At 44.3% G+C, this 23,541-nt stretch overlaps 1 protein-coding gene across 1 annotated transcript in view; it reads right to left on the bottom strand.

The window, feature by feature from the left end:
* The window catches only part of LOC134408332 (discoidin, CUB and LCCL domain-containing protein 1-like), a 56,689-nt gene that overhangs the window by 24,030 nt on the left and 9,118 nt on the right, over positions 1–23,541 (bottom strand). The window contains exons 3-6 of the mRNA XM_063140586.1: positions 15,997–16,218; positions 2,039–2,176; positions 410–461; positions 181–253 (exon numbers count right to left, since the gene is read on the bottom strand). Coding sequence (XP_062996656.1) covers positions 181–253; positions 410–461; positions 2,039–2,176; positions 15,997–16,218 — 485 coding nt within the window. The remainder of the gene's footprint in view (positions 1–180; positions 254–409; positions 462–2,038; positions 2,177–15,996; positions 16,219–23,541) is intronic.

The following is a 23,541-nucleotide window of genomic DNA, read 5'->3' as shown; positions in this document are numbered from 1 at the left end:
CCCTATCAATCTGTCTTTAAGTTTAAGGTGCTACTAGCATTGGTGATAATTTGTCCAGTCGTGAAAGAGAAATAATGTGTTTGGCTTGGGTGCGGGCAGGTGTGTGTGTGTCTGACAGGGCATCTGTGCAGTTGGAAGATTTGCTTTAAAAAATCCCTGGTTTGGCACTGTGGGACTCACATCTCGGTAGCCTTGGTTTGAGTTGCCTGAGATGTCTCCTGGTACTCCCTTGCAGCCTGCAGGACAATATGCTCTACAACAGAATAAAAGAGAATGTAGTGTTAGGTCCTTCTCTCCCTCTCCCTCTCTCTCTCTGTATGTGAAGGAGAAGCAGGTCTGTATGCTGAGTGATAAGAGTTCTCCCATTGTTTATAGGCAACTAGGGCAGATTCTCAAAGGAAATACTCACCGAATGAGTTCCTTGCCATAATGGATTCCCTTTTGCAAACATGAGATCAAATCTAAAAGACAGAAAGGGAGCGCTCAACAGGAGAAGATATTGTAGTTTAGAAGTTGGATCTAGGATGATACGAAGCTGACATTTATTTATTTACATTTCTATACTGCTCTACATTGAAGCCAGATTCCAAAGCAGTGAACATTAGGGTAAAATATCGAAAAGATAAAAAGATTCAAACTCTTGGTCCATCTAGCCCAGTATTGTCAACACTGATTGGCAGCAATGGCTCTCCAGGGTTCCAGGAAGGAATTTTTCCAGCCTGACTTGGGGATGCCGGGAATCGAACCTGGGATCTTCTTCATGCAAAGCATGTGCTCTGCTAAGAGCTACACCTCTTCCCCAACTGATCGTAAGTGAACATGGTGTCTACAGCACTCCGCTTCTTGATCTGGATCCAAATGTATAGCACGGGTATACAAGTTGGTGCTCCCAATCACTTCTGCACTATACCTCTGTAAGTGAGGAGGGCAGAGCTAAATCCAGCCTGCAGAACAGAAGTTCGGGTAATAGAAACAGAGTCTGTTCTGTTGGTCTACCATGAGCTAGAAAAATCAAAGATGGTGGCTTGTAGTGCATTGGAGAAATGAAGAGTTTCTTCTAAGCAGCAGGCCACTTCCATTTAAGGATACCGGAGTCTTCTGAGCACTTTTTGACAAAGAGCTCATCTACACCAAGCAGGATTTTCCACTATGAAAGTGGTATATAAAAGGCAGGAGCCACACCAAGCAGCATACAGCAGTATGAGAGCAGTACATAGTATGTCTCAATGAGCCCCAACAGAGGTGAATGCACTTCAGTACCACTATAAAGCAGTAGTGTGGCTCCTGCCTTTTATATACCGCTTTCATAGTGGAATATCCTTCTTGGTGTAGATGAGCCCAAAGAATGGGAAAGGACCACTGAATCCTGTTTGGGTGCTAAAGAACCATCTGCTTTACCAAGGGCACAACCCACTAGGTCAATGACCATGCTGGTTGGGAATGATGGGCATTATAGACCCCTATATCTGGAGGACGCTGGGCTGGGGGAAGTTGTCATGAAAGAAAGAACACCAAGCAATCTGATATCCATCCTTCAGTGTTCCCCAGTCCATCCCCTCTCATGATTCCTCCCAACATGCCACAAAGCACGCAGGGGAGAAAAGGCTGATGTATAAATGTTTGCGGCGTGCAAATCCTCAGAGACTGGCTACTGTGTGAACCCTTCAAAGGCAAAACGCCAGCTGCAGATGTTCCCCTTGGAGCTCTGCCTTCCAGCCTCCGCGCACAAGGCCCGATTCTCATTCGCACAATGGCTCATTTACACCTCCTTGAGCTGACGTAGCTTCTGTGCCTTCGGCATGCCGTTCAACAGGCAAAAGGGGCAGAGAGGGGCAACTGACATGATCAGTGGGTGAAGCATCTTCCTTACAAGGGAAGTCTTTTTGGGTTGGAGGGGGAAGGTAACTCCATGGCCGCTGTTTCTAAAACGATGGAAAAAATAGACCGATATTTTTTCTCCCTCTCTCATGCTAGAACCTGATTTACAGAAGACAGCTGTTTGCCCCATTTAACTGTTCTCACTAGGTATCTCCCATACCTGGCTGGTTGCCGCTGGCGTAAGAAAGGAGGAAGCCACGCCCCGAGCGATGCGTCGTGCTGTTAAACAAGATGGTTACGGAGGTGGAGTTCATCACCAACATTGTGCGGGGTGGATTTGAGTTGCTACAGTATGGACCTGGATTGAGTTAGAGGAAGAGAGAAGGAGAAGAAAATATGGGTGCCTATTATGTCAAAAAACATAATTAACTTCAGCAGCAGATCAACCGAGAGCCCAGCCTGCTCCCTGCTGGGTTAGTCTTCCACTTCCAGAGTACATTGAAGGTAGAAGAAAAGTCAAAACGATGCCCCCCCTCCCCATCTGCAGTTTGAAGTGGGACATTCCTTTCCACATCCCTAGGACTCTTCCCTCTCATTTGATTGCATGTGTTGATTCAGCCTAAGTCTGCTATTCTATGCACTCTTACTTGGGAGTAAACTCTTGCAGGATTCACTAGGACTTCTTTCTGAGTCTGCTCATTTAGGTCTGTGCTGTAAAGTCTCAGTCTAAAGTGGGAATGCTCCCAAGTACATTTTCCAGATGTCAGCTGCCAATAGGAGCAAAGTCGAAAGGTTTGCAAGTGATCTTCGAGTTCCCTTTCCCTCTCTGCTCCAAACTACTACTCCAAAGATAAATCCCTCATGCTTTCAGCTGTTTAATCCAAATTAATTTGCAATCTCCCTCTCCCTGTTAAGACCCCAGCTTAACAAACTGCCAGCTTTGCCTGGCATTTTCTGGGGAGGGTCTGATCAATAAGTCATTTTTTTAAAAAAAAAAATTAAGGGACAGATTTGCACACTGCAGTCTCCGCTTCCCCCAAGCTCCAGCTGTCATTTCAGCAGGGAGGCCAAGAACAGCAAGGCCCGTTTTAATCTATGCCATTTCTTTCATGGTTTTGACTTCATTTCTCAACATTCTTTCAGCCTGTGATGTATTGGTCAGTATCACAGGTTGGTGTGGCATTACCCCACAGTTCTGTTCCCTTAGGTATGTCTGACTTTGTATGTCTAGTGAGTACAGAATGTTGGACTGAGTGGGTGTGGCTGATGATGCTATGAAAGGGGGGAGGAGTATAAATGGGGGAGTCTAGAGCTTGGTGAGTTAGTTGGTTGGGAGTGGGGAGGGTCAGTTAGGATTGTCAGTGGCGTGGAGAGTGCAAGGAGATAAGATTTTAAGAGACTTAAGATTACTGTTATTATTAAAACTAGTAGATTAAGCAGGTTAACTTGAATTTGAAGTAACTAAGATCTCTCAAACAAAAGTAAACATTTGATTTTGTTTTATGGCCTCAAACCATGTGTCTGCTTGGCTTTATCACCTGCTCTACAGTTACTATCGTAAACACCTTATATATAACCTTCAGTTTATTACCTACACAGTAAAACCTTTTCAGATTCTAGCCTTTACCTTCTCATATGAGGGAAAGGTTGTGTTTTACCTTACCCTCAGGTTGTTCAAGTGGTGGTGCTTGGCTTGAGGAGGGCTTGTGTGAGACAAGGCCTGGTGTGTGAGGCCTGTGTTGTGACAGTGGGCACCTTTGTAGGCTCCGATGTCAGTGGGGCAGTGAATCCACTCCAGGTTTCCATCAGAACCAGTCAGAATTCTAAAGTCGCTATCTAAGGTAGAGGTTGGTTCAAGCACCTTGGATAGCTCCTTTATTTTTTATTTTTAAAAAAGATTTCCTTTTTTATTGTGACTATCAACAAAACAGAACAGAAAATACATCGTGAAAAAACAAAAACAAAAAACCATACATTGCATATATAGGATTGTCGCCATTTCCATCATGTGTACCATTTAAAAAAAGCAAAAAGAAAAAAAGGGAGAGAATTATGCAAAGGTGTCAATAAAAGCAGACCAGATATCCGTGTATTTATCCACTTGCAAGTTGCGTCTATATAACACTCATTCAACAGTTGATAATGTTATTAGGTCCTTGATCCATTGTATTATTGGAGGTGTGAATTTGTCCTTCCAATGTGATCATATAAGTCTTTTGGCTGCCATAAGGGCTCTGAAGATCCATCTGTGCTGACCATATGTTAACTTCCAAGAAGCCGGTAGACAATTTAGGAGGACGTGCACATTGTTCCATATTATAGATGGTTTCAGTACAAAGTTCATCCTTATTATAACCTCCTCCTAAAAAGGGGCAACTATGGGGCACTGCCAAAACATATGAGTTAAAGAAGCATTAGGTGCATTACATCTTTAATAATTGTGCAAGTTAGACAAACCCTTATTGGGGGGGAAAAGGATCCTGACCAGGGCCGGGCAAAGCTGGTAATAGGCCCGGGTCAGATGGGAAATGTAGGCCCCATTTCAAACTGCTCATTAAGTATTTTTTAATCAGTTCTAAACACATATGAACTAGAATGATTTATAAAAAAGGTAATGGCAAGCACTTTTATTCAAGATGTATATAAGACACCACTTCTTCACATTCAGAAGCTTTTCTTTGGGCAAATTCATCATCAACAACAGAAAAATCAAGCAACTTTGCCTTGTCAATGTTAATGTTCAAAACTGCTAAACCATTCAAATGTTCTTGCAGCATTGCAGACCGAAAGTATGACTTGATTTGTTTTAGGACACTGAAGCTGCTCTCATTAGAGGCCATGGTTGCTGGCAATGACAGAAAAATGTGCAACGCGATGAGGACACTTGGGAAAATATTGCCCAATCTCAAATCCAATATTTGACCATAAATTTCCTTCGGTGAAACAGCATCGAGTTTGAAATTTACATCAATTTTTTTTTAAGATGCAGCACTTCACTCTGAATGTCAATTGAAATATGACTTGGGTATCACAGCTGAAACTGATTAGCTTTTTGAGACAACTCATTCTCATCTAACTGCTTAAAGTGCCACAAAAAAATCAAAAAGTCCACAAATGTCCCCGATTGCAGAAAAGCGACATGAAAGGCCATTGATAACAAAGTCAATTATGTTGAAGAGGAGAGCTGCTTCGTAACAAATCTTTACCAAAGGGTCCCCCTTTGCTTCTGCCAGGAGGCCTCGGAGTAGGCTCCCTCAAAATTGTAGGCCCATGCCAACTGGCCCCACCGGCCCCTCCTCTGCCCAGCCTTGATTCTGACTAAAACCTGGGGCGGATTTACCTCCCCCACTGACATTGGAGCCACCAGCCTTCACTGCTGCCAATGGGGCAGAAAGGAGCATTCCAGGACAAGCCATCTCTTTGATACTCTTGAAGGCGGCTTGGCTTTTCATGCTCCCATTGAATCATCACAGATGGATCATCAATGTCTGCATGGATGAGCTTCCTTCCAGTAAAGACTTGAATTTGGCAAGGGGGTGTAGTGGGGGAGGGGTGGAGAGAGCGCACATGTGCATGCAGGGGAACATGCATTTGGAGGCGCTCCATGCTCGGCCTTCTGCTTTTTGTTTGGTCCTGCTTTACAGCGGGCTGTTGGCCTATGACACATCTTTCTTGCACACCAGATGTTGCACGAGCATTACTGACATTTCTGGTATGTGCCCATTCCTAGCCAGGCCGTGGGAGGATGGCTAGAAATCTGCTGTCCCAAAGCCAAAACTCTGCACTCAATCAAGGCAGCAAAATAAGCAAAACGCCCCCGGACAAAACACGTAACGCCATCCTGCTGGGGTGTGTGTGTGTGTGTGTATTGGATATAATGTCCTCATTAGGACTTGGAAAGCTGGAACTACAATACTTAACTCAGGCCATGGCTAGACCTACTGGGTCCAGCACAACAGACGGGGAAGGATCTCGCGATAACTATATCGTGAGATCTCACCTTCTGTCTACACATGGCGTGTGACGTCCTAAGAGGAAGAGGACATCACGCCCACTTTTTTTTTTAAAGAGAAGGAGCACAGGAGTGCTTGGACACAAAATGTGACTTTTTTTAAAAAAAAAAATCCCTGCTCCCCCCACCCCAGATGGGCACAGAGCTCCTGAGGCGCTCTGTGCTCCGTGCCTGGCTCCTGGCTCCTCATGGTTACTTGCGAGGAGTCGGGACAACCAGCGATGCCCGGCCACGGATTCTGGGGTCTTGGGATCATCCTGAGACTGCCGAAAAAGTGGAAAAAAGGACCTGCTGATATCCCAAGCCAAGGGGGGGATCATCCCTCTCTGCTCCCGGGATGCCCTGTGCGTCATGTGGATGCACAGGGATGATACCCAGGATATTAGCTCATCTAGCTATGCCCTCAGTCTTTCCCAATCTTGTGCCCTCCAGAAGTTTTGGACTACAGCTTCCATCATTCCCTTAAGCATATAATTTAAAAATCCTGTATCCCTTTCTATACAATATGCAAGCTCTCTAAGTTCTTTATAATGCAGAACTTTAAAGTTAAGGATGCATTTATATTGGATGCAAAATGGGATGGAATGCAGGTGGTTGGATGGAAAGGGAGGCATGTGGTCTGAGCAATAGCAGATGAATTATTTTGGGGTTGGCAGAATTCTGAAAAAATGTGAGAGAACAGAGGCGTTACAGGGATGGGTATAAAGAACAATGTTTGCAGCTTTCAAGACTGACCATAGAATGAATAACCGTTTAGGCAAGGAACTGTGTGTGCATGTGGGGGCATCATTTGCAGACCGTTTTTTCACTTTTGGAGTGGGCAGTTAGCACTAATGTGCATTAACTAGTGCGTTGATGCGCATGAACGCTGATGTGCAAGCTGCGCAAGTAGAATTAAATTCTGGTAAAAATGATCCAATTCCTTCAATGAGTGGACAATGGAAAGGAAGATGCCTAACAGTCCACGGAAAACAGGTGGAACAGGGGCAAATATAAAGAAACTCTGTGATTTCTTCACACAAATTACTGGTAGCGGAGGAGAGAAGGAACCTAAAATGAAATCAAGACTGTGTGCCTAGTCGTAAGGATGGATTGCAGCATGCCAGTGGATATGCAAAGTCACTGAGAAGTGGCTGATGGGAATTGTAGTCCAAAACATCTGGAGTGTAGCAAATTGAGGATGGCTGAGTTACTTCGTCATCTAAAGCACTAAAAAGAGGCAAGCTCTGGTGCTTCAGGAATCACATAATAGTTGTTTTATTGGTTTATATCCAAACGTGCTCTGCAGAGCCTCTTTTTAGTGCTTTCGTTACATGGTGCAATTTTTCTCCCTGCACAGACACACACCCTTACTTCGTCATCTGCTAGACAAACCAATAGTTGTAGTATGCGTCCGTCATAGGCCTGATTCTCTGTTTTTTGGGTGAAACATGTCGCTGAAATATTTCAGGGTCAAAGCCTAGCTGAATTCCAGGAGGGCAAGAAGGAGAGTAGAATAGGGATAGCACCAGGCTTGGGAATTAGCAGTAGGGTAAGCATGTGTCCTCTTTTACAGAGGACACTCCTCTATTTGAAGGGCTGTGCTCTCAAAGTCCAGTTTAAACATAAAGGACAACAAGAACTGTCACCAATCAGCTGTAAACACCTGCACAACAGACTGAACAGGAAGATACACAGGTCACCTGGTCACAGTTAGGAATGTATGGATTTTATTAGGGCTGTGCAGAGACCCCCCAATCTACCTCGGAGGCTGATCTGGAGCCCCCAAAGCAGCCCCGATCCGCCTCAAGGCTGCCTCAGGGGTTCCCAATCTGCCTACTTCCAGGCTTCAGCATCATTGGAGTGGAAGCCGCTGGATGCAAGCTGGTGGCAGCGGTGGACCCAGGTAAGGGGGGAAGGGGGGAGGGGGGCTTACCTGCGTCTTCCACTGCCTTGCATCCGGTGGCGGTGGCAGGTAAGTGGGGAAGGGGGAGGAGGCTTACCTGCTGCCTCCATCGCCGCTGCCATCTTTCTTCCGGCAGCTTCCGGGCCGCCGGAAATGAAAGGGAGTAGGCCGTGCGATAACTTAAAATCGCATGGCCTACTCCCTTTCATTTCCGGTGGCGGCACTGGAAGCCGCCAGAAGAAAGATGGCAGCAACAGAGGCAGCAGGTAAGGAGACTGGCAGGGTGAGTGGGGGGGCGGAGCGGGCTCCAAAGTGCCAAGGCGGCCCAAAGCTTTAGAGCCAATTGGCTTCGGCTTCAGGCCACCTCAGCCTTTGCCCGAACTACCTCAGATCCAGTTTGGAAGGGTCCGAACCACCCTGATCCACTTTGGATTCGGGATTTGGATCCGAGGTGGTGCACAGCCCTAGATTTTATTAACTCCATTCCGTCTGCATTTCACGAACTGTTGGGCATCTTTTGTTCCATTGCCCACTCACTGATGGAATTGGATCCCTCTCTTCTTCTTCTTTTTACACCAGAATTTCGTTCTACTTGTGCAAAATTCACTTCAGCACTCATGATCAGTGCACTAGTTAATGCATGTTAGCACTCATCCCCCACCCCAAAGCTGGTCCACAAGTCTATGGAAATTGCACGACTTGGAAAAAGCCTGAGAATCGACAGGTCAAATTCATAGAAATCCAAAATCTTTGGTATCCATAGCAGATTTCTCTGGTATCCCTAGTCATTCATCAATTCATTTATTACGGTCACAAGCCAGCAAAGTTAATATAAAGCATGCAAAAGGCAATTAAACGTAACATAATGGCAAAATACAGTTTTGTAGAATTCCTTCTCTCAGGAGGATATCAACGTTTCCCCCCCTAATTTGCTCTGAGGTCATAAAAAACATATTAACCCTTTGATACCCCAAGTCTCATGCTCTCACACCATGGTTCCTGGTGTCCACTGAGGATGCGCAATCCTTATTATACTGTTATTTTGGAGTAGAGTGCTGCCTTTTGGTGCTTATTTTTTTTTTTTAAACCAACTCTTCAAACCATGCAACTTCCCTCTTGTTTCTCCGCGGCCCAATTTTGGCTCCCTTTCTGTCAGTTTGGGATCAGTGAGTTTGTTATTCGGAGGAATGATGACTAAGTGGAACTGCTCAGAGAGGTGGCGTTCCGCCAAATGCCAGTGGCTGGGAGACGCAAACAAAAGGGAAGGGCTTTTGCCTTCTCGCCCTGCCTGTAGGCATCATGGAAGCATGTGGGTGGTCACCCTGGGAAACAGGATGCTGGACTAGGTGGACCATTGGGCCCGATCCAGCAGAGCTCTTCTTATGTTCTTACAAGGCTGCCCAATGAAGTTCCTCTCCCTGGGAATGCTAGGTTAAAAAAATATATCACCTCTTTCTTTCAAGAAACTCAGAGCAGTATATCTATCCATTCATCTCCCCTTTTTTATCTTCACAACAACCCTGAGAGGTAGGTCACGTTACGAGATGGCCATTGACCCAAGTCAATCAAGTCAGATCATTCACTCCGAAACCTGACATTCTGTACTTGCAGCACCATTTCTTTGCATCCCTGCTCTTCCATTGGCTCATTCAAGTAAGCAGCCTCCCCCCTCCCAACAAATTGCTTGGGGCATAGGCTGAACCTCCTGTGCTGGAATGTATAGCATGGACACATAACTCTGATTAAGCAGCCACTGAGTCAGACTGAGAGATGCCCACATCCTTGTCTTACTCAAACACAGCATGGTAAAGGGCTCCCACATCCCATCACCGGCCTGCTTACCCAAGACCGTACAACAAGCATGAATTATAGGAGGATCACTGTAGGATCCCTTCCATGTGCCAAAAAGGGCCACTCCCATCCGCAGCCCCAAATACCCTCCTTAAACAAATTTGGGTGTCTCCATCCTCATCAGTCCAGCAAACTCTTTATACCGATAGTCAATGCATATGAGCAGAGAGGTGGTCTGATCCTGAAGATTAAGCACAACTAGTCTGGAATACAGTGGGGAGGGACTGGCAGTGAAACTGCACACCTTTGCCCTACCTAAATCATACTATATTATTAAGTAGTAGTTTGAGTAGCTGGTTTATTATTTATTTATTTATTTATTTAAGGATTTTTATGCCGCCATTCAGCCAAAAAAGGCTCTCACGGCGGCTTACAAAAGTATTTCTTGGTTCATAAGCTGGTGTACTTTCAGATGGTCTCTGAGACCATAATGAAAACAATAGCAACTTTCAAAGAGTGACAGGTTTCTTAGATGCTTCTGCTGTGCATTGAAGAGGCAAGCCACTTTTGCATTAGGCAAGAAGTCTTCCGAGCATCCTTTCATGTAGTTATTTGCTGAAGGTGCAAGCCATTTTTCTGTTGGGCAAGGAGTCTTTCAAGCATCTTCCCATGCTTGTGGCAAATTCCGAAGGGCCAGGGGTTCTTAGACACTTCTGCAATGTGCTGAAGAGGCAGGCCACTTTTCTGCTGGGTAAAGAGCCTATCAAGCATCTTCCATACTTGTAGCCATGAGGCAATATAATTCAACGGCCCACAAAGAACAAGCAAATCGAAATAGTGGTTCTCAATGCAGCAAAGCTTAAGAACCACGGTGCTAAGTAAACACTGCCTAGGTACAGTTGTATGGCATGTTAAATACATGCCAGAATTAAGTTGTACATTGAACAATACTGAGACTCGAAGGAAGGAAGGAAGGAAGGAAGGAAGGAAGGAAGGAAGGAAAGAAAAGCTAGCTAACACTGAAGCAAATTAGATGACAAGCATAAGCTGCAGATATGACCAAGGTGAAATGTTTCCCAGGTCCCTTTGTTTGTAGGCCTCATAGGCCTCTTTGCCACGGCACTGTGGCGTGAAATTCTTCATTCCACACAGCTCGCCTCAGCCCTGAGGCATCTGCCAGCAGCTGCGTTGTTTCCCACAGCCAGCGGAACAAAACAGGCAGCAAGACCTGGAGCCAGAAGCCCCTCTCTCCCTTTCCTGCCGTATGCGTGCCTTTCCGTTCCAAGGTCATGCTTGCTCAGGACTTCCGTTCGAGAGAACTTCCCGAAAGTCAGCCAAAACCCCCCAGCTCTGCTGAAGGCAGGACTGGACAGGAAGGCCTCCTCTTCGGAGAAAGAATGTCTTGTGGGTGCCCCTGCCAGAAGCAGGGACAGGACAACTGCAGCAAAGCGGACGGGTGGGGATGGGAAGAAAGGGGAAATTCCAGCAAATGCTCCCATTTCTGTAACTGGAAACACACTTTCACTATCAGTACAAAACCTCCCACGTTACCAAAACCTTCTCCAATCCGGCACCTTCCAGGTGTGTTGGATGGCAACTCCTGTCATTGGCCATGCTAGCTGGGAATGATGGCAATTGTAGTCCAAGGCCTCATCTACACCAAGCAGGATATTGCACTATGGAAGTGGTATATAAAAAGCAGGAGCCACACTACTTTGAAGTGCACTGACAACTGTTGGGGCCCATTCACACATACCATATACCATTTTCACACCATTATATCCTGCTTGGTGTGGCTCCTGCCTTTTATATACCACTTTCAGATTGCAATATCCTGCTTGGTGTAGATGAGGCCCAAGACATCTGGAGGGTGCTGGGTTGGTTGGAGAAGGCTGCATTATAAGTAGTCAAACCTATGTAGAAAACAGGAAACTGCCTTCCGCTGAGCCAAACCATTGGTCCACTGGCAGCCAGCCTCTGGGGCCTCCCATGGGGGGGGGCCTTACTAGCTTTACCTGAGGACGCAAGGGATGGAACCTGTGTTCGTCCACCGCCAAGGTACAGCCCAACCACTGAGTTCTCTATTGGCAGGAAGCTGCATCCAATTCCTCCACCCGGGCAGGTGTACTTGCACCATGTACCTGTTTACAGACATGTGTTTGTTGCATTTCACTCCACCTGTTGCTACTCCATGGTATAAAAAATAACAGCCACAAAAATAGTCTTAAAAATCCATGGCTTAGCAGGAAAAAATATTTTTATTCAGGCAGGCCTTTGGCATGTATGCTGGTCTGCTACTGAATGGTGTTTTTAACTGCTTGGGCACCGTTGATTTCTTCTTTATTGTTGTGCTTTTAATTGTGCCTTTCATTTGTTTGTTTTTACGGTCATTTTAATTACGTTTTGTTTTTATCTTAGCCTTATTGTTGCTAGCTGCTTTGAGTGCCATTTTGGGGTAGGAAGGCATGATATACATCAAATAAATAAATAAATAAATGGCCATCCCACACCAAATCTGAAATGGTAAGCCCGAAAGCCTCGCTGTGTTCAACCTGTTTCAGGTTGACAAATTCATGCTCTGAATACATCTGCTGCAGAATTGCATGTAGTGCCACTCCCTCCCCACGGTTTCTTTCCTTACTTAAAGCAGTTGTCTGAGTTACAGTGTTTAATGGGAGACTACTGGGGTGGGGGATGTCCTTAACACCCTTTCGTCTCTGCCAGTTTTTAACCAACAAAGTATCTCCCCACTCCCTGCCTCAAAACCCTGCTTTAGTTCCATAGGAGGGAGAAGAAATGGTACCCATTGGTTTCCTCCTCCTCAAGGAGCTAAAAGCAGCTTGGCAGGGGGAATTTAGATTTACACCAAACAGGATTTAGCACTATGAAAGTGGTATATAGGAGGCAGAAGCCACACCAAGCAGGATTTAGTGGTATGACAGTGGTACATGGTATGTGTCAATGGGCCCCAACAGTTGTCAGTGCACTTCAATACTGCTATATGGCTTGGGCCCAGGTTATCTGAAAGACCGTATTCTCCCTTATGAGCCTGCCCATGCTTTGAGATCTTCTGGGGAAGCCCTTCTTTCAGTCCCACCATCTTCACAGGCGCGCTTGGTGGGAACATTGGAGAGGGCCTTCTCGGTGGCTGCTCCACTGCTTTGGAACTCTCTTCCCAGGGAAGCCAGACTGGCTCTCACCTTGATGTGCTTTCGGAAGCAGGCAAAAACTTCTTTGTTCCAGCTGGCCTTTGGAGAATAATCTGGTCCTCCATCTATGTTAAGAACTTGTAAAACTGTGGTGTATTTTCAACGTTTAATGCTTTAATATTGTAATTTTTTAAAAAAAATTCTACATTTCTTTTCCTAGGTTTTAAAATGTATATGTTTTAAATTTTGTAAGGCCGCCTTGAGGCCCAGTATTGGGCAAAAGGTGGGATACAAATAAATATAATAATAATAATAATAATAATAATAATAATAATAATAATGTGTGGCTCCTGTCTCTTATATACTGCTTTCATACCACTTTCATAGTGCTATATCCTGCTTGGTGTAGTTCTGGAAGTGAAAAAGTTGCAAAGAAGGAAGGCTTAAATTGCTCAACTCTCCACACTGTATTCCCTTAAGGATTGCAGCCGGGGCAGCTGGCTTAATTTTTTTAAAAATACGCAATATGGTGCGTGGGGTGGAAGACCACATGTGACTAACATCAAGCTCGGCTAACATGAAGTGTGACTCACAGCATGCATAGTTTGAGTCTTATTGACAATATTCCAAAAGGGGAAGGGCTCCTCCACTCCCTTTCAGAACTCTGAAGGAGGGCAACATTTTGCGATGGGAGAAGAAATGATGATCACGTTCACCCAGATTGTCTGAGCTTGTCACTCGATGCTCCTTCGATTTCGGCAACCGCTTGTGATTGCTGTCCAATTTGCACGAATGGGGAAATTGTGCAAATCGAATTGTGCAAATCGAATGCGATCAAACGGAGAAATTGCGCAAAAATTTCAGTAGTCTTCAAAGTTGTGTAATTTTCCCCTATAGACTAAAGCATGAAATTGTGAATTTTTAAGAATTGCGCGATTTCTCTGAAATCCTGCATTTTAAAGAATTTGTGCATGTTCGATAAAACGGACACCATCACATCTAACATGTTGATCTCGGGTGGGTGAGTAGATGTTGAAAAAAAAATCAGGGTGGTGGTGGGGTTATAGGGAATTCCCTGCTAGGAATTCAAAATCCATGTCTCCTTATAAAAACAGCCACAGTTGCAAAGCTTCTTATCACCCATAGATGTGTGTCTCTGTAACCAGGGGAGTTGCAATGTAAGGGCTTAGATAAGAACAGTGTCAAGAAAAAGCTGGCGTTTTTCATTATTTCTGCCTGGGAAACGGGCCACATGGAGGGAACTTATGCACAGAGCAGATATGTGTGTGTGTGTGTGCCAATTCATTAAAGTTTTCCCCGCTGTGAAGCAGCTCCCCAAACGGGTTCAAGATTTCCTGGGAGAGATTTAATGGATTTAAGAGAGATTGGACAGACCTGAGCAGATTATCAACAGACTGTAGAGGGGGAGCTCAAAGAGGAAGGAAGGAAGGAAGGAAGGAAAGGAAAGGAAAGGAAAGGAAAGGAAGCAAGCAAGCAAGCAAGCCTTTGGAAATGTCTGCTAGAAAGAGTCTTCCAGAAAATCATGAATCACAATCTGCCAGGAATGGGACATGATGGAGGCGGAGAAGCCAGGGGGGGATCAGCCCCCCGCCCCATACCAAGGGGAGGCAGAACTAAATATAGGATACAGGCGGGAAAAGAATTGCAAGCCAAAGAATCAGTGAAGAGTTCAGAATCCAAGAGCGCCAGAATACTGCAAAGAGAAGACCCCTTTGTGCTCTGACAAAGCGATACATGAAAGGGGTTGTAGGGAGAATGTTCATCTCTTGCCCATCTGAATAGCCACAGAAATCGGAGGTGGTACAGAACCATTTGTTCATAGATCTGTTTCTAAAATAATAAGGAAAGGGGATCGGATCCTACAGTCTACTCTAGTGCAAGGATGAGGATTTCATTTCGTTCCGTCTTTGAGAAGTACTTAAGATTGAGCAAGGATTTCATCTGCTGGATTCCCACGGGCAGCTGGCCGGCCACTGTGTGAAGAGTATGCTGGAATGGATGGACCTTGGTCTGATCCACCATGACTCTTCTTATGTTCTTATCACCTCATTTACTTGCCAGCTCATGCAGGGTCCATCGATCACCCTGGCACTCCAGCAGGTGACATCCTTGCTCATTTTCTGAAAACAGTCCTGGTGCTGAGTTCTCTTGTATTCATTACACCACTGATACAGGCTTAGACCATTGGCCCAGGGGTGGACAACATGGTGCCCATGGACCATAGGCAATCCCCTGCCATGGCTGCTTTGTGGCCTCCTGTTATTGGTGCTTCTGCATTTGTTGAAGTGATGGCAAAGAAAAAAAGAGAGGGGAAAAGCAGTGATTTTGTAAGCAAACAAGGTACATGGGAAATGTGTGTCTTTTTTGCAAGTGGAATCACACTTCTGGGAGCCTCCCATGTACCTTGTTTTCTTTTAAGCTGCTGATTTATTTATTTATTTTTGGCCATGATGGCAAACTTGGTAGCAATTTTGGCAGCTGCAGAGGTGGGTGGGGTGCTGTGACCCCCTGGTAGTTTCCAAGGAGAGCATGTGGCCCCTGACCCACAGAGGCTACCCACCCCTCATCTAGTCCACCAATGTCTGTACTGACTGACAACGGCTCTCTAGAATTTCAGACTGGAGAGTTTTCTAGCCCTACCTGGAGCCGGGGTTTCTTGATTTCTGGCTGGATTAGTGTTTCCATATTTCTGCCCCAGCAGGTTGAAACCTTTACATTATTATAAAATACTAAAATGGATGAGCTGATCTTTTGCCATAAGGGCTCCCAAAGGTATATCCAGGGGTGGGGGGAAACTCCTAATACAATGAAAAAAAATGATGTGTGTGTGGGGGGGGGACATACAACCAAAAGTGTAGCCCTTATTTTGTTTTAGCTCAGCCTTCCCCATGCTGGTTTCCTCCAGATTTTTTGGACTACACCTCTCATTATCCCCAACCTGCACAACCATTCATCAGTGGAGACTGGTGGCTGTGATGTCAATGGGGCTGTGACTCCACTCAGGTTTCGGCCAGAACCATTCAAAACTGTAAAAGAGCTATCCAAGGTGCGAAGCCATTCATTCATTCACTTCATCCCACTTCAGATGTGCTTGTTGTTGGCTCATATTGCTCCTGCCCTGCCTGGATCGACATTCAAGGTTATGTGACTTGGATTACAGCTCTCCACCAGCCTCCATCTTCAGTGAAGGCTGGTGTCTCTGATCTCAGTGGGCAGTGAATCTGCTCTGGGTTAAACCCGGAGCGGATTCACTGCCCCATTGACATCAGAGCCACCAGCCTCCACTATCAGGACTACTAAGAAATCAAGGATGGCCTTACCAAAGCTGGAACCATCTGATAGAGAAGAAAGCAACAAGAAGCCAGATTTGCATCGTTCCGAGGCCTCAATGTCCATGTCTCCAAAGGTTAGGCTGAGGTGGCTCCCTGTAGCCCCACGAATTCTCCACTCGCAGGACGTGACGTTTGGGTATGTGCCAGGGTAGTTCTTGGAGGCCAACGTCCCACTGTATGGCGTCAGTACTGAGTGGCCACAACCATCTCCTGAAAGGCAAGGAGATAAGATGAGGTGGTAGAGTCACACTAAGGACTGAGTAGTACCAAAGAAGCTGCTTCCTATACTTTAGGTTATTTTGCCATCAAGCCCAATATTGGCCTCAGCTAGATGAGGGGGTGAAAGGGCAACCATCTCATAATTTTATGATCGCGGGATCGTTGCCCTCGTTTACATGTGGCACGCGACATCGTGGCCACCATTTTGTTTTAGTTTTAAAGGAGAAGGAGTGCACAAGCGCTCGTCTGCGAAACAGTAAAAAAAAATTAAAAATTCACCCCACTCCACTCCTGATGGGCACAGAACTCCTGAGCTCCTCTGTGCCTGGCTCCCAACTCCCAGGTTACTCATGAAGAGCTGGGACAAACCGCGACGCCCGGCCACATGTTCCGCAGTCTTGGGATCACCCAAATTTGCCCAAATCCACATTTCCCCTGCAAATTCACACTTGAAAAATTGCTCAAATTACCCCCTATTTACAAATCCCCCCAAATATGCAAAAAACAATAACAACCCAATGCACTTTTCATGCTTCAGCTTATGGGGGAAATATGCATTTTCAGCTGGTGCTTTTTTTAAAAAAAAAAACCTTATTTTTCTACGACTACATTTGTATAAAATTCAGGGAAGTAAAAATCTGGTCTACAAGTCTGTGGTATCCATGCAACTCGAGAAAAGTCAGTCTGATGCAGAATTTGTGGTCAGATTTCTAGAAATCCAAACTCATTTCATTCCACTGCAGTTTTCTCTAACATCTCTAATGGTGAATAGGGAACATTGAGACCAGTTGATCTGTATGAATGTTCCATCTAATGGACAAGTCCAAGCCCCCCCCCCCCCCCCGGTTGATCTCTCTTTTTACGGTTCTTTATCTTTAAAACTCAACAACATCCCTTCAAATAGAGGACTGGCAAGTAATAAACATGGCCAGCCTAGCCAGTGGTTGTGAATTTGAAACAAAGCAGTGTCCATTTTTCTGAGTGAGTTAATATGAGCTTGCATATATGAGGTTTCCGAATCTATGAGTAACACACAGGTGTGACATGCTGGAATACACTTTGGCCTTCATACATCACAAGCATCTTTTTATGCAGGCTCAGCTGTTGGTTCTCAAGATAATATAGTCTTTTTAATGTGGGACTTTAATGTTAACATGTTTGGGGATATAAAAGATTGGATTACACAGGATGCCTTTGTCAGGAAAGAGCCTTTGCTTTACGCTCAGTTCCCTAAGCTATCGAGTCAATCCATCTATTTCATTTTTAGCAAAAGGCATCAGGGTGGGGGAAATCATCAGTGTAATTTTCTTTGGTTGGGGAATAGGGTATTTATGGGAATTGGTTTTAGGCTATGAGCTGCTGTCCTGATTGAAGATGCAGATGGATGTGGTTATATATCCCAGGGTTAGAGTTTAATCAAATGCCTGGAAGAGGGAAAGCGTAATCTGCTTGGCCAAAGCAGTACCCACAGATTTGCAATGATTTTACAAGTTGCAGGCTTTCCTGGTTTGCTTCCTCCTTAGTGCAATACAAGGGTTATCTGGTTAGTTCCACGCGAGATCCCTCCTCTGTTTACACGCGACGACCTCAGGAGGAGAGGCGTTGCGCCCGCCATTTTTTTCTTTTCTTAAGGGGCCAGCAGTGCACGAACACTCATGCGCAAAAGGTGAGTATTTTTTAAAATTCTCCACTCTACCCTACCCTACCCCTGATGGGCACAGCACTCTTGAGGAGTGCTGCACCCCATGCGTGGCTCCCAGCTCTACGCAAAGAATCGCACGAAGCCGGGTCAACCCACGGCATCTGGCCACATGTTCCACGGTCTTGGGCTCAGCCCGGGACCATGGAAAAACTGGGGCCAAAGGGGAGGGCTATATCCCAGGGCAAGGGAGGGATGATCCCTCCTGGATCCCGGGATCCCCTGTGCATCATGTGGACGCACAGGGATGATCCTGGGGTTTGCCCCGGGATAAAGCCCCATCTAGCTATGGCCAGTGTATGTGAAATTCAGCTCACCCCACTCTCCTAAAAACACACACACACACCCCTTCCTTAAATTTTCTGTATTATGCATCATTGTCATCCTGTAGGGGAAAAAATCAGCCTCTCTACTAAGATAAATAATAGGCTGTGTCCTGCATCAATAGTGCAAATTAAGCAAATTGGCATATTTATCTCCTCAGCTGAAATTGTTAGCAGAACCACCTCCATTTTTAACAGGAAACTGTAAATCTCCATTGCACACCAAGCAAAATGTCATAATGCCCTGTATGACTGCTTTTGCTAGCACCAAAGAGAGGCAACTGGCAGAGAACCATGTGTTAGTGTGTTGTCTGAACCCAGGACATTTTCTGCAGGGTGGCTTGTTAACCATGCAGCGTGGCTTATTTTTCTTGAACAAACCACCTTAAGAACCCATGGTTTGTTGTTGGGTTGTTCAGTCTGGTTAAAAAGCCACAGTGCGTGGTTAACAAGCCACCAAGCAGAAAATATCCTGGGTTCAGACTATGTACTAGCCCACAGTTCAACAACCAACCCATAGTTCAATAACAACCCACACCCAAGCACCGAGTGGGGGTTAGCGTGTTGTGTGAACAGCCCTCAAAAACTTCTCCAACTTGATGCCCTCCAGATGTGCTGCACTACAACTCCCATCCTTCCTTTCCTGCACAGCCTGACCTAGCCTTTGCCCCAATGTCTTCCGTAGTGTTCCCAAGTTGGATTTGGTCTCCAGCCTCAAAGCTCTGCTAGGTCAGCTTCTGTATGAGGCTGCCCATATCCTCAGTTTGATATTAACAGCATTTTGTAAAATAATAATAATAATAATAATAATAATAATAATAATAATAATAAATGCAAACTATGTTACAGAGAGCTGGTGGTTAGCAGTGGGAAATGTCCCAGTTAATGTATGATATCATAATTCCCAAGACTTCACAGTGGCCAAACCTACCCACCCTTTCGAAGACATTTCATACAACTCAAAGTTTGACTGTTCCAGTGACAAGTCACTGCATTTTTTCTGGGCTCATTTAGCAGGAAGACACTGCCAGGTTGGTCAGCAAATCCTAGCCGACATATTTTTCAACAGGATGTGGAAAAGACAAAACAGAACAGATGCTGCGGAAGAAACACTCCCATTTGGTTTTTAAGACCTAAAACCTCAAAACTATTTTTTTAAAAAGTGTGTGTGTGTGTGGGGGGGGATAATTTCCCGTAGGCCACTGTGTTTGTTACTTCTGTAAATGAGAGTGTGGATGGGCTAATTTGTAATTTATTTACTCCATTTCCCAGAAATGATGTTTGTAACTCTGTTTGCAGTTCACCATTATACTGGTTCAAAGAGAGGAACAAGAACTGGACAGATGTACCGATTTGCAGTGTCTACTTTCTTCCTATGTGTACAGATTGCTGGTGTCTACCGAACTTATGATTCAGTTAGTAATTGTTATGATCTAGTACCACTGCAGAAACACAAATATCAAAATGAAATAGTTGGTTTTTTACATTAACATCAACCCCAGCACGCACAATCCAGAATATTGAGGGATCAATCCCATCCACCTCCTCACTCGGTTCAATAAGTATGCATTAGATTGCAATTATTATTGTTGTTGTTGTTGTTGTTATTGTTGTTATTTATTACCCACCTCTCCATTTTGATTGAGGCAGGGAACAACAGTAAATATAAAATACATAAATCTGAATTAAAGCATAATATACATTCTTAAAACATCCTAAAAACATCCTAAAAACATCCTAAAAACAATCGTAAAATCCCGCTGTACTCATGCAATGGCACTAGCAGCTCAGTTGGCCACTTATGAATCTCAAAAAAGAGAGGAAATGGATCATCCAAGAAAGGAGAACAAAATAGGGTGTAGATCTGCATAAAATCTGCATATGCAACTTTATACATTTAGGTGTAAATTTTAAAAATTACTGTTATAATTTAAATGAATATGCAGAGCATCTCACCATAGTGTGGAAGATTGTAACCAGGTGACCTGTGTACCTTTGCTCAGACGACTGCCCAGGTTCTGTTGATGGGCAACTTCCAGCCCCAGCTCTACCTTCTGATGGCTCTATCTTTAAACAGTAGAGGCTGGTGGCTCCAGTTTCAAGTGGGGATGTGTGAATCCATTCTGGGTTTCAGTCAGAACCAGTCAGAGCTCTAAAGGTGCTATCCAAAGTGCTGAACCCTATCCCAAAAAATTGGGCTCAACTTCTTGGATAGTTTTGACTGGCTCTGACTGAAATCCAAAATGGAATCACAGCCCCATCGAAATTGGTGCCATCAGCCTCCACTGTCTTTGGACAAGAGTTGGACTGGACAGCTCTTCAAACAGGGGATGACTTCAAAATGGGGGACAAGTCTCTGAAAACAGGACACACATCCAGCCTATGCAGAGCAATCCTGTGTGTGTGTGTGTGTGTGTGTGTGTGTGTGTGTGTGTGTGTGTGTCTGAGAGGGGGGTACATGGAAAATCTGCAGTTTATCAAACCTTGTCGGCACATTCCCACCAGGGTGGGAGAAGGGTTTTTTTTTTTCATTTTTCTTGGAGAATTGTTATTATTACCCATTCCACTGAAATCATTTGAAGGGAAGATACCTCTTAGACTCCCCAGATGAGCTCCCCGGAGAGGTCCGCCTGGCACTTACACTGTACTCCTTTCGTCGCCAGCTGAAGACCTTTTTTATTCTCTCAGTATTTTAACACTTAATTTTAACTTAAATTTAAATTTTACTGTTTTAACTCTGTATTTTAATTTTATATCAATTTTGCTGCGTGGTTTTTATCCTGGTTGTGCTTTTTATACTGCATTTTGTATTTGTGCTTTTAACCTGTTGGTTGTTTTGTTATGGTTTTAATTTTTGTGAACCGCCCAGAGAGCTTTGGCTATTGGGCGGTATAAAAATGTAATGAATGAATAAATAAATAAATAAATTAGACTGGCATAGGTAAGAGGCCCAATCTAGGGGTATGTCAGGAGAAGGCGATATTTCAGGGAGGGGTAACAGGTTTCACAGCACCTTTCATAGGTTTGCTTTTGGTTGCATTCAAAATTATATTGCAAGGGAAACAGCGTCCTTTAAGCATGTTTGAGCTGGTTATTTCAAAAATCAGAAACTGTATATGCTTCTGAATAATAATCACATGCCATCCAAAACTTAAATTAGTTAAGTAATTAGTTAATTGGCTGCCAATTAGTTTCCGGGCAAAGTACAAAGTGTTGGTCATCACCTTTAAAGCCCTAAATGGTTTGGGTCCAGGTTACCTGCGGGATCGCCTTCTCCCATACAGTCCGCCCCGCACACTCAGGTCCTCTGGGGTGAACTTTCTTCAGTCAGCTAAAACTAGGCTGACATCAGTTTCCCAGAGGACCTTTTCTTCTGTCGCCCCCAGATTGTGGAACGGCCTGCCGGAGGAGATGCGTAAAATTAACTCTCTGTGTGATTTTAAGGCAGCTTTAAAGACTAGCCTTTTCCGGCAGGCCTATCCTGATCAATGTTAAATCATGATTTTTTAAGATGTATTGATTCCTGTTCTAATGTTGTTCCCCGCCTCCATCCAAAGGGAGAGGCGGGTAAGAAATAAAATAATAATAATAATTATTATTATTATTATTATTATTATTATAAGGGCACAACTATGTCCTTATCTATACATGCCTAATAGTGCGATGTTAAATGCCTTGATCATACCTTGTTATTTAATTTTCTTTATTTGTATGTATCTTATATTAATTTTTAATAAAAACCCTCAAAGCGGAATTGTACAACAAAACAAAATCTATTAAATGTTTCAGCTCGAAGACCAAAACATTTGTCAGAATCCTATGCATTTCAATTTCATTAATTTGTAAGTGATTCTCTAGTCCTCATGATTTTGGAGCCTTTGCTGTTGCCCCAACGAGCAAGCTTTCTCTTTTCTTTTCTCAAGAGAGCTATTGTACTTCCATGTGACCACCAGGAGGTGCTACTGTGAAAATTTAACTTAAATTTAAACTTGCTTTTTTAATTCCATATTTTAATCTACATCAATTTCTGCTGTGTGGTTTTATCCTGGTTGGGCTTTTATATTGTATTTTGTATTTGTGTTTTTAGACTGTTGTTATTATTATTATTATTATTATTATTATTATTATTATTTATTTATTTATTTATTTATTTATTTATTTATATAGCACCATCGATGTACATGGTGCTGCACAGACCACACAGTAAATAGCAAGACCCTGCCGCATAGGCTTACAATCTAATAAAGTTGTAGTAAACAATAAGGAGGGAAAGAGAATGCAAACAGGCACAGGGAAGTGTAAACAGGCACCGGGTAGGGTGAAGCTAACAGTATAGAGTCAGAACAAACTCAAAGTTTAAAAGCTATAGGGAAAAGAAAAGTTTTTAGCTGAGTTTTAAAAGCTGTGATTGAGTTGGTAGTTCTCAAGTGTTCTGGAAGAGCGTTCCAGGCATGAGGGGCAGCAGAGGAAAAAGGACGAAGCCAAGTAAGGGAAGTGGAGGTCCTTGGGCAGGCGAGAAGCATGGCATCAGAGGAGCGAAGAGCACGAGCGGGGCAGTAGTGTGAGATGAGAGAGGAGAGATAGGCAGGAGCTAGACCGTGAAAAGCTTTGAAGGTCAACAGGAGAAGTTTATATTGGATTCTGGAGTGAATTGGAAGCCAATGAAGAGATTTCAGAAGCGGAGTGACATGGTCGGAGCGGCGGGCCAGGAAGATGATCTTAGCGGCAGAGTGGTGGACAGAGACCAGCGGACTGATGTGAGATGAGGGTAGGCCAGAGAGAAGGAGGTTGCAGTAGTCCAACCGAGAGATAACCAGTGCGTGAACGAGAGTCTTGGCAGAAGAGACAGACAAAAATGGTTGAATCCTGGCAATATTATACAGGAAGAAACGACAAGATTTAGCTACTGCCTCGATATGAGGAATAAAGGAGAGCGAGGAATCAAATATAAAGCCAAGACTACGAGCTTCCTTGACCGGAGTAAGCGTGACATCGTTGACAGTAAGAGAGAATGAGAGGTGAGGAGAAGGTTTAGGAGGAAAAACAAGCAGTTCAGTTTTTGCCATATTGAGTTTCAAACGGCGATGAAGCAGCCAGGCTGTTGGTTGTTTTATTGTGCTTTTCATGGTTTTAATTTTTGTGAACCACCCAGAGAGCTTTGGCTATTGGGCGGTATAAAAAAGTATTAATTAATTAATTAATTAAATAAATAAATAAATAGTGTGATGTGCCAGTATGTTAGGTATGTTAGACTAGCTCTGAGGGGTAAACCATATCCACATTCAGGCTTGC

This window comes from Elgaria multicarinata, chromosome 13 (assembly GCF_023053635.1).
Source record: "Elgaria multicarinata webbii isolate HBS135686 ecotype San Diego chromosome 13, rElgMul1.1.pri, whole genome shotgun sequence".
NCBI classification, from domain to species: Eukaryota; Metazoa; Chordata; class Lepidosauria; order Squamata; family Anguidae; genus Elgaria; species Elgaria multicarinata.
The sequence above is the reverse complement of the archived record's forward strand: the minus strand, read 5'-3'. Positions and strand labels throughout refer to the sequence as shown.